The sequence below is a fragment of the Ascidiella aspersa genome, chromosome 6, assembly GCF_963924565.1.
Source record: "Ascidiella aspersa chromosome 6, kaAscAspe10.2, whole genome shotgun sequence".
In the NCBI taxonomy this organism is placed as follows: domain Eukaryota; kingdom Metazoa; phylum Chordata; class Ascidiacea; order Phlebobranchia; family Ascidiidae; genus Ascidiella; species Ascidiella aspersa.
This window is the reverse complement of record NC_139452.1, coordinates 11,662,605-11,679,813: the sequence shown is the minus strand read 5'-3', so window position 1 is coordinate 11,679,813 and position 17,209 is coordinate 11,662,605. Positions and strand designations below refer to the sequence as shown.

At 37.2% G+C, this 17,209-nt stretch overlaps 1 protein-coding gene, 1 long non-coding RNA gene and 1 pseudogene across 2 annotated transcripts; all 3 read left to right on the top strand.

Moving 5' to 3' along the window:
- The first annotated feature begins 1,496 nt into the window (after window positions 1-1,496).
- On the top strand, window positions 1,497-11,579 carry LOC146139866 (uncharacterized). Its single transcript, XM_083392540.1, has 16 exons — window positions 1,497-1,796; window positions 2,248-2,409; window positions 2,950-3,526; window positions 4,193-4,883; window positions 5,391-5,582; window positions 5,898-6,002; window positions 6,147-6,341; window positions 6,664-6,745; window positions 6,972-6,981; window positions 7,656-7,693; window positions 8,442-8,495; window positions 8,836-8,923; window positions 9,288-9,408; window positions 9,542-9,602; window positions 10,075-10,249; window positions 10,605-11,579. The coding sequence occupies exons 1-16, from the start codon at window positions 1,748-1,750 to the stop codon at window positions 11,299-11,301; spliced, it is 3,297 nt and encodes a 1,098-aa protein (XP_083248666.1). The 5' UTR covers window positions 1,497-1,747; the 3' UTR covers window positions 11,302-11,579.
- Window positions 7,219-7,317, top strand: LOC146139867 (U6 spliceosomal RNA; annotated as a pseudogene).
- Window positions 11,580-14,107: 2,528 nt separating the features above from the next.
- On the top strand, window positions 14,108-16,238 carry LOC146139865 (uncharacterized). The gene is made up of 3 exons (XR_014501327.1): window positions 14,108-14,253; window positions 14,797-14,904; window positions 15,631-16,238. It is a non-coding gene; the product is annotated as an uncharacterized LOC146139865 (long non-coding RNA).
- The last annotated feature ends 971 nt before the right edge of the window (window positions 16,239-17,209 follow it).

The window sequence follows — 17,209 nt, the reverse complement described above, 5'->3', positions numbered from 1 at the left end:
ATGAAAGGGCGATGAGGTTTATTCTTATTTTACACATTCAGTTTAAACATTGTACCAACATTGTCATTTCTGGTTGTTTTATGCCAATATAGTCTAGTTATATATTTTTAGAAATTAGTCTATCAATAATGAAAATATATGTCATGTCTGGGAAATGCAAAAAAAAAAATCCTTTTGATATCTCAAAATGGGAATATCAAAGTCAAACCGTTAGACAGGCTAATTGTAGGATTTAAGGTTTCCAAGGAAGACATTCAAATTACAAAACACTGATAACTAGCCCCGAACATTTTTGTTTTCCCTGAATGTGTCCATTCTGGCCCGACGCTTTTCCAATAATTACATTCTCGCCTCGTCCCTATACTTGCTATATGGCCTTTGATGTGTTACAAAAACCCTCCAAACCACTTTTTGGCGATAACGTTTTAATAAATATATTTTGAATCGTGATTTATAGTCCATCTTTGACAATGTAACAAGACAATAGATGCTTGGTTTATGACATGTTAAAGCTCCTTTTAGGTTGATAAAATTGCCACGAACTTCGTTAGATAGCAGCTCCATCACCCAAGAACCCGGCTTGTAGCGATACTATAGCAATTGGCAATACATATCGGTTTTAATCTATTATTGTTTGACATTCCGAACTGAAATGCATCAAGATAAACTAAACTTCGACAGTATACTGGCGCGAAGTTTTTATAAGAATATAATAAGTCATAGCCCACAAGGATCCGGCAAAACAAATAAACAATTTTTGTACAGCTCATAATATTGGTGTGCTTTTTTTGAATAACTGTTCATTGGCGAGCTTTATATTTGCGGAGAACAAACAGCGATAGAAAGTTTTTCCTTGCAGAAGTACTATCTCTGGCGCGTTCCTGTATTACGTATACCACATTATTTACGAAATCTAATCGTAAACCTGTTAGTTTGTTGACATTAGTAGAAGACTAGGTAAACAGAATTTGTTTGAGAGCTTTATATAGCACAGTGAAACTCGGCTTATTTTGCAGAATGGGAAACATGTTTTGGATATCACTAGACTGGTAAATGTCTTTAGAAAATTGTCGAGTTGCCAAGCTTCAATTAAGGAGGTCAAAAGCACGCCTACGGCATTTTGACTTATCGAAGTCAGTTGACGGAAGGTAGGCTACGTTAAATGTTACTCTGAGACGTGTTGCCTAAAGGAATTCCTACATTTACAGCACACAACTTTTCTTAACGACTACTTTTTTGCTGCTTTTCTCAACGACTATTACTATTTTGTAAAAAATGCCAGTATTTTCTTCGCGAATGAGAACAATACGTTGTACACAACGCCAATTACACGAAAGAAGATGTTTTTGCAAGAATTTAAGTGAATTTAGTTAAGGCTTGGGAAAAAGTAAACATTGATAAAAGATATCGAGTGATGTGTTGTGTGTGTGTTTCTAGGTTAAGTAATGGCAGGGTTTCGCCTATATGTGGTAATAAGGCAAGTCTATAGTGGAAGTTTAACTTTGGTCAAAAATTCTTAAAGTGTTCCAACGCAAAAAAATGTTTACGATGAAGACGACTGTATGCAAATGTGGGTAGACTGATCTCTCAAAATTACCTGAACAACATCTCTTGAGGAATGTGTGAAGCCACGTCAACTGCACGACCGCTTCACAAAACATGATCGATTGAAATTCGTGAAACTAGTGTGGTAATTAAGGATATTAGTTTGAGTTAGTGCCCCACTGCCTTGTCCAAAGATTTAAAAATGATTCGGAAAAACACGTCTGTGATAAAGAAGTCGATTCGACCAAAAGGTTTGTTGGATTTTAATTATTATTGTACTTTTTACTGAAAGATTATTCTCGTGCTACTAAGTTTTATATAAAGTTAGGTGATGCAGGAGTTCGCACAAACAAAATTTAAAACCACTTATATAAGGTAGTAAGGTTTGACGAAAAGCGATTGTTCGGTTTGTAGGGTGTAATAAATGAACTTTTTCATGGGGTTATTTTCTTTATAAAAATTATAACACATAGGGGACTCAAGATTTACGAATCTGCGAATTGATTTGCATTTTTTTATTTGAAAAACGCATTGGTTCCTTTAACAAACCAAAATCCTGGTTTTCAATAAGTGGCTATATTAACAACTTTATCACTTTGCTTTTAAAAAGTTTTCTTTTTAGTAAATTATAGATCCAGTTTAACTTATTTTATCTATTGGGTACTGAGTTGTGGTTTACAAAGTGCTGGATTTTGCCCAAAGGGTTCATCTTAAACGACAACGATACCGGAGTGGATTACCTGGGTCACACGGTTTACGCAAAAGCCCTTGCCGAGACGGTCGTCCATGTGAAAACACCAGTTACCATCGGGGTATTTGCAAGATGGGGAAGCGGCAAATCGTTTCTTATCAAGCACGTTTGCAGTAAGTCGTTGTTTGGCCATCGAAACAGACAATTTATATGAATTGCACATTAAACGGATTTTGGCTATATTGATAATATTCCAGAATGCAGTATTGGACTTGAATCGGTATTAGAAGCAATTTATGTCCAGAGGCCATGCCAAATAAATTTGCATTTTGTAAGATGTTAGTCCATTCGTTACCTGATTGGAATGTAAACAAGCGGAAGTATGTAATAACGTATAAACCAATACCTCGCCACGGTTGAAATGCGATTTATCAAAAGATATATTTAAAAAGCTATAGTACAGAAATTGATGTTTTACTAGCACTTATCTCGTAAAGTCCAGCATATATGTATTGCTATTAAAGATTTAGTAATCAAAATAAATGTTATTTTTGACACTTGAAGAAACTGAACGTTGTTGCGCAGCTTTCCACAAAGGACGATATTTATAATTTGTTAAATGCATGCAGCCAATATTGTTACCATTACCATTCAAAGTTCAACTTACTTCATCAAAAGAGTGCACTTTTGTTACCAAGCAACTTTTTTCGCAGATATTTTGCAGAGATATCAGCAGCAGGGCGACCGATCGCTGTGGACGGAGACAAAAGAAAAATCGGCGAAAGGCTGCAATCACATCGCTGTTGCCCTAACCTTGGTCGTCGCAGCCCTCGTGATAGGCGCTGCTATCGTGATGAACATACCCGCGATTTACCAAAGCCTAGACCATACTCAGAGTCCACATGTGAACGAGACCGGCATCGGATCACCTACTGATGCTAACGAAACAGCTACAAGCAAGCCTGCAGCGACTACAGCTGCTGTTGAAGGCAGCACAGGCCTAAGTTTGCGCCAGGTACTTTCCATTACAGCCCTTGCCATCTCGGTAGGCTTGACGCTAATATTGTTGGCGGCGATTTTCTGGTTTCGACGCGGAGGCACGGCAACCTGGCCCTCCGTCAAACTTCTTTGCATTGCGGCCTTTGCTAAGCTGCCCGTGGACAGTATGGAAAGGGCGATTGTGCGCGGAGACGACTGTGAGGTCGAGATGGAATTCGACGATGCAAAACTAAACGGAAACGAACCGACAAGTGACAGAAAGGCGAGAAACACCGAGTCCAGGCCGAAAAGGTAAGACGAGAGTGGGATAGGGGTTTCGCGATGCTGTTTCCTATTTGTTATCAACCTATACCCAAGAGTGACAATATGAACAAATTTAAGTGGCTTGAAGTAGATCGCCCTCGATTGATTAGGTGTTGAAAAACAAACTTTTAAACCTCTTTCGAAGAGAGATAAAACTATCGGCGTAGTTTATCTACCAATAGCGAAAGTCAATATTTAAGCTGACTTAAGCTTGTTGTATTGTTAAAATAGGTCAGACATTGTGGTAAAAAAAGTTCGTTATTTTAAACTGGCGATTCAATATTACCGGCAGTTTGCGGTTTGGGCGTTTCAAGTTTTCCTTTATAAGTGCTGCTATTCGGAGCGCCATATATTTTGAATCTCATTTTGACCTTACTCCGTGTCAGTATCGACTTCTCTCTCACCTTCTTTTTTCTTTGGCGCTGTAGACCCTGATGGCCCGGATAGATTGGTCAGATACCCCAAGGCTTCCGAGTGACGCCATTTATGAGAGGTTCGGGTGTTGTAACTAAAAACAAAGGAGGGGGGTGAATATTGATCAGACGAACGATACGAAGTATCGTAACGATTCTGTTGTAATTGAGATGTTAGTCAGGGTCATCATTAAGTTAACGGTTTTAAATTATCTTATACAAATAAATATTAACCGTCCAGGTACATATTCGCGCACTTCAACGCTTGGGCCTACGCGGGCAGCGACAACCTGTGGGCCGGCATCGTCACCAATCTCGCCGACGCAATCGAGGCCGAATTCGGCTTCATGACGTCACGGCTCTTCAGGCTCCTCGACGTCGAGACCGTGTCACGTGACCTGGCGGCAGACGACCGGAGGTGCTGTGTGTTCCTTAAGCTGAGGCGCGATCCACGCAATGACGCGTCACTGAACGAGCTTCTGCGTGACTTGGGCGTCGTGAGCCGGGTCGAGAGCTACAAGGATTGGTTTATGAGGAACAGGATGAACCGAAACCTTTGCGCCGGCGCCGACTTCGAGAACTGGTGGGCGGTCGAGTATACGTGTGGCTATATGGCGCGCGGCGCCGCGGCCCACCTCTCCAAAGAGAACGTGGCAGTCCAGCTCGACGACCCTTTCGCGCACATAACCAGGGCACGCACATTCCGAGATGCAACCCAGCATATGGCGCTTTTGCCGATAGGTCCGCAACAAGAAAGCCGCGTTAACGGCGGAGTGTTGGAATCTGAGGATCGCTACGTGGAGCCCGACGGGTTCTGTACCCTCTTTAAACGGCATCCCAAGACAGCCTTGAAAGTTCCGGTGCTCTACCTTGCGCTGTTTATCGTTGCGATTTCTCTGGTTGCGGTGCCTCTCGCCACCAATGCCAGCATGGTAGGTTTCCAATGCCTGGGTGGAACTTCTGCCGGTTAGAGAGAAATTACCGTATACACTTGATTTTGCGACCTAATGAACCCGCGTGGCATTGCGTTACATTGGAAAGTAGTCAATTGCAGGTTATTGATATTTAGGGATTTGTTTGTGCACAACAATATATATTTCTTATACTTGTTATAAGATTAATCTTCGCATGATTGTAACTATTACAATTTATGAGCTCATTGACGTGCCATAAAATGGTTCTATTTGTGTATATTTATATGAATTGGTGGTTGTGGTTAAATTTTTTATGCATACAAATATAGCCTTTAAAAAGAGCAGGATTTCAATTTTATTTACAAAGACTATACCAAAAAATAAAAAAGACTTCTACTTGTTTTAAAGCGCGTGAGTAAGACATACCAATTTTATATGTGAACGTTTTATGCAAAATCGCCTAAACTTAACATAGGTCCCCGGTACTATGTCATGTATTCATGGGAATCATATTTATCTTTTTAGCAATCTGGCGCGATTTCAATCGTCCTTCAGCTGCTGGCGTGGCTGCCAGCAACATTGACGTTTCTCTACGCAGCCTTGCAGTTTGTGTGGGCGATATCCCATTCGCAGACATCTCGCATTAGCAACGTACTGCAGGGAACTAAGGGCCAAATGGCAAGTGAACTCGGCATTATGGACAAGATTAAGTATGAGGTAAGTGCTGTTTAAGTTCTTACCAAGATATAGCCCAACAACGATTAGGTATTTGTGCTCCTTCCGTATGAAGTGATTGTAATTGTATAAGTTCTTACATAAAAATGACAAAGCATGTGTAATACAGCAGGCTTTTCTAGGCTTTTCTTTTGCTATACTGTTAATGAAGAAGTTCGTAAACAATTAGTGAATGGATTACATCTAGACCTTAAATGTCTTATATGCATTTCTGACATTTCCCCACTTAAAGTTATTCGAATGAGGCACACGAGAGGATTGGCGTTTTTTCTTTTAAGTTATGTTTTACCCGGCCAGGTTGACGTGATCACAAAGATGATCCACTGCGCTGAATTTTCGCATCAAAGGGAATACAAAGTGGCAATCACTATCGACGATCTGGATAGAATACCCCTGGATAAGGTGACAATAATGATTCACGGCAATATAATCATAATAAAACTTACAGTTCTTACTCTAACAAAACATGTTTGCCCAATATAAAACTACAGCCTACGCAAAAGTCATTGGTAAAAAACATCATGCAATGGAGATATTTTAACGCAGGTAAAGTCGGTGTTGGAAGCGGTCTCGATTCTCCTCAGTGATCCCTCATCTCCCTTTGTTTGTATGATCGCGGTGGATTCGAGGATCGCCGTGAAATGCATCGAAGACGGGATGAGTTCCTCCCTTTTGGAAGACAACGTCAACGGACACGAGTACCTCAAGAAGATAATAAACCTGCCGTTCTGTCTGCCAGAGGTATTCTAAGGAAGTCGAATATACATAGTTTAGCAAATGTCGGTAAAAATGTTTTGTTATTGGGATGATTTTTAATCTATGCCGAAATTACACGCAAAAGACCAATATTACGTTTTTCTAGAGGGTAATTTTTTCAACTGGCCCAGGACCACTGTTTTTTTAATTGGACTACAGTATTTCATAGTTATTGTGGTTGCTAAAAAATACGCTTCTTAAAAAATATATTGGCACTTTGCTACGAGGCTATTTTATTTAAGTTTAAACAGTAATTGTAGAATAAGTGTAACCTATTAACTTTTAAAAAAGTATATTCGCCATGTAGTGCGACAAGAAGCAGCAGTTCATTGTTGGTCTTGTGGATCAAGCAGACCTTTCCAAAACTCGACGTGTTAAAGTAAAACAAAGTAAGGATGACCCATTTTGTTAACAAATAGCATCATATGTTGTGTCCATAACACCTTATTCAAACTTATTAAATAAACTGTGTAAAAATTCCATGTCAAAATTAATTTCAGCTTTAAAATCTGGCAAACAATATTATATAATAATTTAAAATGAATAAACACAAATAATTTTAATACAAAACCAAAGCAAAAAAGCCAACGAATTAAACGTGGATTACTTTTAAAGAGTGGCAAAAGTGACGTATATTTTTCTTTTTTTATTGCTGCAGCAGATAACCACAACTTAACCAGCACAGATGGCTCAGTGGGCGCTGATGGACGTCTTGTAGATACTTCAAAAAGTGGAAACGTGGACGACATTCACCTTTCGAAGTTGGGAGGTGACACAAATGGATCTCAAACAGAACCCTTGATACAAAGGACACCGATGGTTAAACATGCATCACACGGTCAGGGGAGAGGTAAAACATCCAGTCCAAAAAAAAGGGGCAGTAGATATACTAAAATTGAGAAGATTAGAATGGCCCCTGCGCAAGGATGACACGCAAAATCGTGTAGCGTTCCTTATTAAAACATATAAAATAATTATGTAAAACATGTATTATACTTCTATATATAATTCTGAATTTATAATAAAGTTTTAACATAGAAACATACATTAAAACAGTTCTTATTATAGAAAACTATATGTTTATATTATTTAATATTCCGCAGTCGTACAACAACCCATTGCACAGAGAAATCCGTCACAAGACACGGGTTTTAACCCTAATGGTGCTAGCAGCAGCAGAAACAGTAACAGCAACAACAACAACAACAACAACAACAACAACAGCAACAGCAACAGCAACAGCAACAACAACAGCAACAGCAACAGCAACAACAATAACAATAACAATAACAATAACAGCAACAACAGTACACGCAACCCTTCCATATATCTGCCCGGTAAGAAATGCATTTATTTGTCTTTGTACACTGCTTTTCTGATTATAGCGTTTTCATTGATTGGAAATCTAGGTAACGACTCTAAAAACAGGTTAAAAACCTTTCTATGTATTGTTTTTAATGATTTAACTTAACTGCACCCCAGTCACTTTTTCAAAACTACTTGACTTGGACTCTAGTCGTTAAGGGCAAAATTACATGGGCTTATATATCATTTTGAAGTTACATGTTTACAACACTAGTATATTTTGTGAAGGATACCGGTAGTAAAATTAAAACTATATGTCAATTCCAATTGCAAAAGCCTTGATGTATACTTTTTAGTGGAAATCTTTGAATAAAGCAGAAGGAAATGACCGTAAAGGTTTACACTTTTATTACACATTTTGCGAGGTCCTTTAGAAATCAAATGCCCATCATTTACGTTTTGCTCTAAGTAAAAGTTTGTATTTTTAAAGCAAGTAAAAAATGCATGGTGTTGATAGGTGGTAATCGCAACATTCTAAAGTTTAAAAAATGAAAAATAATTTTTCTGAAAATATTGCTTTTGAAAGGCATAAAAATCGTGTTAAATCTGCGAAACTGACATCCCTAAAGTTTTATAAATTATTTTGCAAGTGGTAAAAGTACCGCAAACGTTACCTCCTAATGACAAAATTGTAATTTAATACACTTAAATTTATAATATTTTCGGGTAGTTTATTGCTTTATTTCGTTGTTAATAACGATTTAATGTGTTATTTTACAGCTAGCAAATTTATGAACATAGACGACGACGTAACAGACTCTGTTCCAATACTGAGTAAGTATTATCGTTTAATATTATCTATTCATGCCTTTCACATTAAGGTAAACTGAGACACCAGTATTGTAAAAGAACAAATGCAAAAGTTGAACAAAGCCAAACATGCTTAACGGTGTTTAAAAAAATGTTAACACCTAATCTTATGAGGGCTTTACGGACTGCTGTAAATTAGTAATGCCTAAATGGTTACAACGTCCAAACTATGAAAAGCCTATACTTGCCGAATAGCCTATACTTGCCGAATAGCCTATACTTGCCAGATCCGTACTTGGCGTATAGAGTAAAAACATGTTTATTTACCCAAAACTCGATAAAGGTATTAAGTTTAACTATTCAGAGTCTAGAGATATCCGGCCAACGATCAAGCAACAACCTCCGGCAAACATCGTTCCTTTGAGCAAAGAGAGATTTTTGTACGCTTGCCGGTTCGTAAGGCAATTATTGAGTATATAATAATCCATCGCACAACTAATGTTATTGCTGTGTTGTCTATCAGTTACTTATAATAATGGTATATTTTTTTCCTAAATTACGTCGAGCATTAGTATTCAAATTTATACTGACAGCATTGTGTGACCTATATAACAATGCTCGGGAAAGTGCCTTTACTCAGAATGTATGTCGTGCAGACAAAAACTCTTCCTTTCCCAGTTTTTTAACTGGTTAAATTCGCGAAGCTACATGTTTATCAACACGCTCTCTGTCTTTAAGTCTAAATTCCCGACTGAAGCTCACAAAAATGCCGACTAGCTTTTTATTAAAATTCAAGCCGCTTTTCGTTATCTGTAGTGTGTTTCTGAAAAACGAACCTTCAATCCGAAAGCATCTTCATGGAAACCCACGAAACATTAAGAGGATTTTTAACGTACTTTCACTGACAACCGTCATCATTGATTGTAAGGAGAGAGAGGTAAGTGATCAGGATCATGTAATGTTTTATAGCATGAAATGAAGTAATAATATTGAAAATTAATGACTTAGTTTATACAGTGGTTGGTGGTTAGCATAGGTTGGTATGTTTATACGACGTTTAATATGTTTAGGAAATAAAGAAGAATTTGTTTCGTAGCAAAACATACCCGGATTCCAAACAAAGACCTACAAGTATGTAACCTTACCGGTTAGTTTTAGTATAAGTGTTAGGATTTGCTAACTGATTATTTAAATAGGTGCATGAATAGTCAAAATGCAAATTCAATACGTACGAAGTCAATTGGATTAATATTATTCATTTGAGAAAAAGTAATCAAACAACATTTGCTTATTGCTCTATATTAAGATTTTTACTGTTATTTATCTCTGTGTTAGTAGATAAGGACCAAAATTATTTTAAGGCCTCATGAATAATTTGTTATTAATATTTGTGCTTTGAAAATAATTTGAATGTATATGCTAATATGCAAAAATACTTACTGCCGGTCGCATTGTTTAAAGCATACAAATATGGCTTGCCACACTTTTAACATCGAAGTAACGTTTTGGTTTTAGCTTGAAATCAATCTACAATATGTTTTCGTTAAAATGATGTGCGTTTTCGGATATTCAAAATCGCCTGCTTAACCTATTAATAAAATAGGTATTAGAAGCCAGAAATTTGCCGAGGAACTCGTACGATGGGTAATCTTGACGGATCAGTGGCCGTACAGGATGAGCTATATCCTTCAGGTGATAGAAGATGCGGACCAGAGATCAAGCGCCGGGAGATGTGAAGAAAAAATTGAAGATGATAAGTCACTCTTTGAGATTTACGAGTAAGATTGATTCGATGTATTTTTGTTCTATTGCAGTTAAAAAGTTGTTTCAAGAACGTCCGCTAACAAAACCTAGTAGTATAGACATATGCAAAGCTACGGTTATATTTAAAATGTCCGATTCATTTCTTCTTTATTCCTTTCATCCTTAATTCCGCGCAATTTTATCGATTGCCAGTAAGTTCATTGTAAATGTCTACAGCCTAAATCCTGAGAATGTGTCGAGATAAAAAAGTTACTAATAAATTAGAGCATAAATATCTTTGAATTCCATGTGTGACGCTTATACCCAATAATGACGGTACAATTTTTTTACAAATCGAATTTCGGTTATATTCATTTATATGTGATTCAGGGAAGACGTTCGAGACGAAATTCACAGCATCGGCAGCGACAAAAACCGATTGCTGTCGCTGGACAGCGATCCGGATATCTTCTACAGCTTCCTCAGAGAGCTGGGCAGAAAACATATGAGCAAGGCCACAGCAAAACGCCTTAGCTGTCATTCAATTAACCTGGACTACAGCCTACGACAGACGATAGCCTACCAGAGGTCCATCCATGACCTGACAAGGGATAAACCGCAGGTAGGCGTTGGTGACCAGCGCTCTCAAGAAAAAGGTAAACTGAAATTTGAAACCGAGTCGACAGTATCCAAAGCCTATGGTGAAACTGAAGATGCTCACTCCCCAAACTCTTTCGAGAAACAGAACGCTATGATAGAAGATACAGCTGAAATTTGCAACATTAGCGAGCAAACGAACGCTTTTTACCCGACTCAACGCATCGAAGAAACCAACGGAAAAGAAGTTCTGCAGCACAACGACGATGATCCCCTACTAGAAACATACAGCTACCACGACGCCGGTTTAAATTCTGGATCAGCGCTAGGCAAAATAAGCGGTGATTTGGGTGCGTTGAGTGCGGACAACGCGCTGATAGAAGTCCACAACACAAAAGGGCAGTCTGCCGGTGACTTTCTCATGGGTGCATGGCGGCAGAGAAGCCTCACGCTTCCGTTGGGAACCGAACGGAAGTCAAACTACAATTAGGAGGCCTTAACCTCCAATGATATTTGCGACACTCTTTGGAGATCTCTGGATACAGACGTTGGTTGCGGAACTTCGAATTTTAATCAACTGCACTCCGCTAGACTTTTGTTGTTTTAATTTGGCGGCATTTCAAGAGTTATTGTACCTACCCTTTTCATGCCTCGTGTATAAACGTATACAACTACTTTGCTGGAAGTATGCTAATAAATATGTAAGAATAAACTACATCAACACACTTAAAAAAAATTAAGTCTTTCACGTTAGTTGTTGAAAGTTTATTATGTGTATACGTTATTATTACGTGTTTATTATGTGCATATGCCTTTTACATAGCATAATGTATAAGGGGGTGGCCTCATACACCGATGTATGTCACAGGCGCGCATAGAACATTTCACAACCAATTTTATCATCGTACTGCATTCATTTAAATTAAATATTATGGCACAAGTCATACCCCGCGCTTGGCAGCGAATAACTGGTGGTAGAAAGTCTCTTCGTGAGTATGAACGAATGCGGGTGTGCGACTACGAGGATCTCCCGCTAAAGACACTTACTCCGACACCAATTTGGATTACTGGTGCGATTCGGTTCCGTCATTCAGTGTGAATGACACGTAGATGAAAAAGCACCACATGGCAGTACAGTCGGTCGGTGACATTCTTACGAATAAATATGCTGCTGCTACCAGGCATAGTATACTAAAAATAAGTTTCTCTGGTATGTATTTGTTTATTTTTAAACGTTGGATAAACAAATATATACCAGAAAAACTTATTTTTAGTCTTCTCATGAATGCAAGGCGACTGTCATCCAAAAGCATTCCCAGCAGACGAAGTCCCACCTATCCTCTAGGCAAGCAATCAAAATGTTTTTTTATGAATTGTTTTAAAATACAGCCAGAATGAAGGAATACTAATAGAAAAGATGGTTCAACGGCTATGACAATAAAAAAGGCAACTATTTCCCAACTATTTGAATTTTTCCTTAAACTTATCGACTATTAATATGTCAATTAAAGTTACAAGAAAATTATACAGGGTCCTTCAGAGTTGTCGATAAAATTTATGTTGCTGTAAAGTGCCTGACGAGAAAGCGAATTGCGATTTACCGTAAAATACACAGCAATAAAAACCTATTGTTTTTCGTAAGGATAAATCATGATTGTCATTGCATCAAAAATGTTTTTGGTTAAATTAAACATTTTCACGTTAAGCATTTAAAAAAAATGAAATTAGTTTGACGTATTATACAGAAATCTTTTTGACACCGATCGCATTGGAGTTAGTATAACCTTTATGTGCTATAAAGTAAAACATTTGTTGCATGGAATAAATTATTGATTAGGCTATATGCATGTCTTATATTCCTGATTACCTTATAGTTTTATAAAACAAAGTGTAGTAGAAAAATCTTTAAGCACCAGCACTCAAACGCTCGCGATGGAAGAACAGTGTGTAGTTTTATCCCTATGTTATTACGATTTATTTGGAAATGTAGCGTAGGCTAACCCGGTATTTTGATATTGATATGACAAAGGTCTATCAGCTGACAATACACATGACGAGCAAAATGCTATTTTTCTTACTATAGAAATTGTTTTCTTGAAAAGCACGCCCTTACATCGGTCGTCGTTTATTGTTTCTTTTGTAACCCTTCGATTTTTAAATATTATTTTTTCTGAATACACAAAAACAGCCCACAGGCGCGTGTAAACTATTCATCAATACAATTGTCGATTAGAATACAGTAGATTTAAAATAAATATTATGACTAAAGAGGGCATTTTATACAAAATTAGGGAGTCAGGTTGGGCAAAAAGGCGTTAGACTGGAACTGCTAGGTGTTAAATCAATTGCAAAAAGATGTAGCCTATATACGAGCAATTTTGAGGTGCACACTGTGTTTGCCTCCATGTCGTATAGCATATGTTTTTAAAACAGTAATGGTTCGGAGAGTCAGAAGGGTTTACAAAACACGGATTTAAATGTAATCAGTGGATTTAAAGTTCGTTTTACCTTAAATACTTGGTATGAATGACATCAAGGTCCAATATAGGCCGAATCCTTAAATATTTGATAAAGATGTTGTCTTTATTGGATAACCAAAATTTAACCTTTTTCAACACGAAGTCCGATTTAATACAGCGAGTGAATTGTGCTAGGATTTTTTTTCTATTAGCAGTTTTACTGCCTCGCTTGAAATTGGATATGGCTATATGACAACGCGTGGACAACATGTTTACGAGGCCGTATTTTAAATGGAATTTTAAAAGCATAACTTAGGTTTAGCGCCTGAAACGCTTTACAGCATTATAGCAAGAATGATTTTTTAAATTATTGAGCGTATCTGGGAAATAAGTTGCGAAAACATACCAGAGGAAAATAAATTTGTTATGTGCATCGACGTTAGAATATGATTACAACATATTTTGCGGCGTAGTCCAATTGCGATAGACCACGTCATGGTTTGAAACAATAAATCATAAATGTTGCAGTTAGAAATAATTTAAGACACAGAACGCACTAGCTTTATGTTGTGAGGCAGCTGGAAAATATTTGTTACTTAATCTTGTAGGTATTTTTGGCAAAAATGACCTTCTCAAGTAAAATGTTAAGAAATAAAAGGGCATGAGATAAAATGTACGACCAAATGCTTATGTAGTGTTAACGTAGTAAACATTGTCCTTTTAAACATGTATCTTCATGGTTCTACATTATACGTAGGTTCAGGTTTCATTGCGCATTTCTGGCGTGAGCACCAGCTAGATTAAGTATCGTGTTCCATTGTTCTTAAGGCAATACAGAGTGCGTGTTTGTCCTATACCCAGCCTACCTAGCAGAGAGTCAGCGTTTACAAATTCGTTTCTAAATTTTAGAATTGGTGTCTTTGTAGAGATTTCATAAATCGAAGTTAAAAATGACTGGCGGAGGTTTCGAATCATTCTTACAGGTAAGATGTTTTCTGCACTATGAAATAAAGATTACCCTGAAACTTTGTTTTGCGCGAGCAGTGTCGACATATTTTTTAAGCTTAGTCGAGAGTTATTCCTACAAGGCGATAAGAAGTATTTCCATATGCTTTTAGTGTAGCTCAACGGAATCTTGTTCACAAACGAAAATTATAGAAAATAATTTCTTAAGTTTAAATTTATTTGAATACATATGGTGCGAAATGTAGTGTTTAATACGGATTTACATGCTCATCAGGTACAATTCTGCTTGCAAAATATTGAAATTTACTTTTGCCGATATTAATAGTCTATAATTGCTGATCATCAGTCGATAATTAATCATTAACCTACCCTCTGTAAAATATATATTAATACAATAACATTTTTTTAGTAAAAATTATATCAATATCAGATGAAAACTAATTTTGCAATTTTCGTTCTATTGACAAGTAATATTTTGCAACTTTCGTTGATAAAACTTAAGAACTTCTGTCAAGCTAAAGAATAGCCTGTATATTAAAACTCCATACTTTCACTGACAGACAAAAATTCACTCTGTGACGAACGAAAGTGACGCAGATCACGTGATTCGAAGGGCGTTCTCAACAATGCGACTATGCTACGAGGAGATTTCTGACGGGGCAGAGCAGGTAAACATATAGTTTCATCGAATTTATACGATTTTGTTAGGTGTATTTTTATTTACCCCTATCTTGTTTACAAAACACTTGTTTGTCTAACAAATTTACAAAAAAGAAACAAAATTTCCTAGAGGTTTAGTTGAATCTCACGTATGTTTTTTTTGTATGTCTTAACCCATTTTACAACAATAATTTTTTCCAATAGACGCCATGCGTCTTGTCGCACCCTCTAGAATGAAAGCTTTGTCAAACAAAATAATGTAAAATTTTGTGTGTGAACAAATAAAAAACACCTTTGTAATGCATAGGTTTTGTATTTAAGTAACAACTCTCCAATATATAACTGTTAACAAAGTAACGAAACTGGGTGGTGTTTTTAAGGTTACTTCATGACTTCCCGTTTCAACGTAACTTGTAACGTTACGTTATGACAAAACTTTGTGATGCCATCTCTGAAAAATTCATGGCCGTCCCAAACAAAAATCCTGAATCCGTAAAACAAAAATCCTAGGGGTCAGTTTTTTTTTTATATCCTGTAACTATATCAGACACGCCTTTTAAATCGTAATAAAATATAACAAAACCTTAGTCGTGTAAACAAAAATAACCTAGAAGAATTTTTCACACCCTACGCCAAACCTCAACCGTCACTCTATCTCCACGCAAGCGCAATGGAAGGTATACTGTATATATAGCACTGTTTACTGCTGAATGGCTTTATTTATGTTTATTCAGATCGACCAGCGTTTATGTGAAACGCTCGGAAGCGATTGGAAGAATGAATATAAAAAAAGAAACAACGAATCACCAAGAATGGAAAGATCCAACAAGAAAAAATAAGGAAACAATGCATTTTGCCACGCATATAGAGATTTGTTGTATATTAAAGCCTATGCTTGCCATAAACACATTCAAGGATTTTGACGTATTTTTCCGCGGGGCGAAATTACCCTTTGATAGAACTTTTCCATTACAGTTATCCGACAAAATGTTTTGTGTCGGTGTAAAGCTAAAGAAAATTAATTACTATTTTTCAACGCATTTATAGTATGATGAAATAATCTATTTCCTTCTACGTATGCTTTTCTACAAATTTAATATTTCTCTTCGAATTTAAGTGTAAATTCAGTTTTACTAAAATATACATTGTATGTATAACCAACTATTAATAGTGCACCGAAAGCCATCGTAGACTTACCGAATCTGTCGATCAATTATTCAAGCAGGGCAGGCCAGTAAAACAACTAGCCTGCAGTAAGGTTCGAACTCACGCCCCCGGCCATGCCAGGCCCTTCACTCTGCCAACTGAGCTATACACAGGCTCAGAGGGAAGGAGTCAAGAAACAACCATATGCAAATGTTTGCTACATTCTGTACGTACAAGCAACTTCACATTACATGAAATCTACAGTACCATACCATCAACCAACGAATGAATGATGCAAGCAAAGGCAGGCTCGAAGGAGGCAGGCTTGCTCGCTTCATTTATCGACAGATACGTTAAGTAGGCGTATGGTTGTCAAGAGAAAGCGTGGTCGAGAAAAAAACATACGCCAACTTACCGGATCTGTCGATCAGCGATGCAAGCAAGCCTACCTTTTCCTAACCTACCTTAGCTTGCATCATTTATTCACTGGTTGATGGTATATGTTACTGTAGATTCCATGTAATGTTAAGTTGCTTGTACGTACAGAATTTCGCAAGCATTGTCATGTGGTTGTTTTTTGACTCCCTCCTCTCTCAGCCTGTAAAAAGCTCAGTTGGCAGAACGACGGTCCCGGTATTGCTGAAGGTCGTGAATTCGAATACCACTCCAAGCTAGTTGTTTTTCTAGCCTGCCTTGCTTACATCATTGATTCATTGGTTAATGATATTGAATGACAGTTTCGGTTAGTCGGCGATGGCTTTCGGTGTACTAAGGGGTACGTAAGCCGTAATCGTTGGTCAAAATGCAGCTTCAGAAGAGCTAGATCCCAGTTGTTGAACACATATGTGTATCTATCTTACATTGCAACTATTAATAGTTTAGCATTTTTTTGACTTATTTATTGTGCTATATTATCAGTTTAACTATTTTTTCGATTTATATATAAAGTGCCTAATGGAGCAACAATAGAGTTTAGAGTGATTAAATGAAGTTTGTTTGTTTCCCCTTATTCAATATAGCCCTTTAACCCTTGAAAAACACTGAAAATATGGTTAAAGATCAGTATAACTACGTAAGATGACGTGTTAACCTGAATATGTAAATAAAATTATGAGAAACAGTAACATAAGGACAAATGGTTTCGAAGGTGATGCTGCTGAATAAACT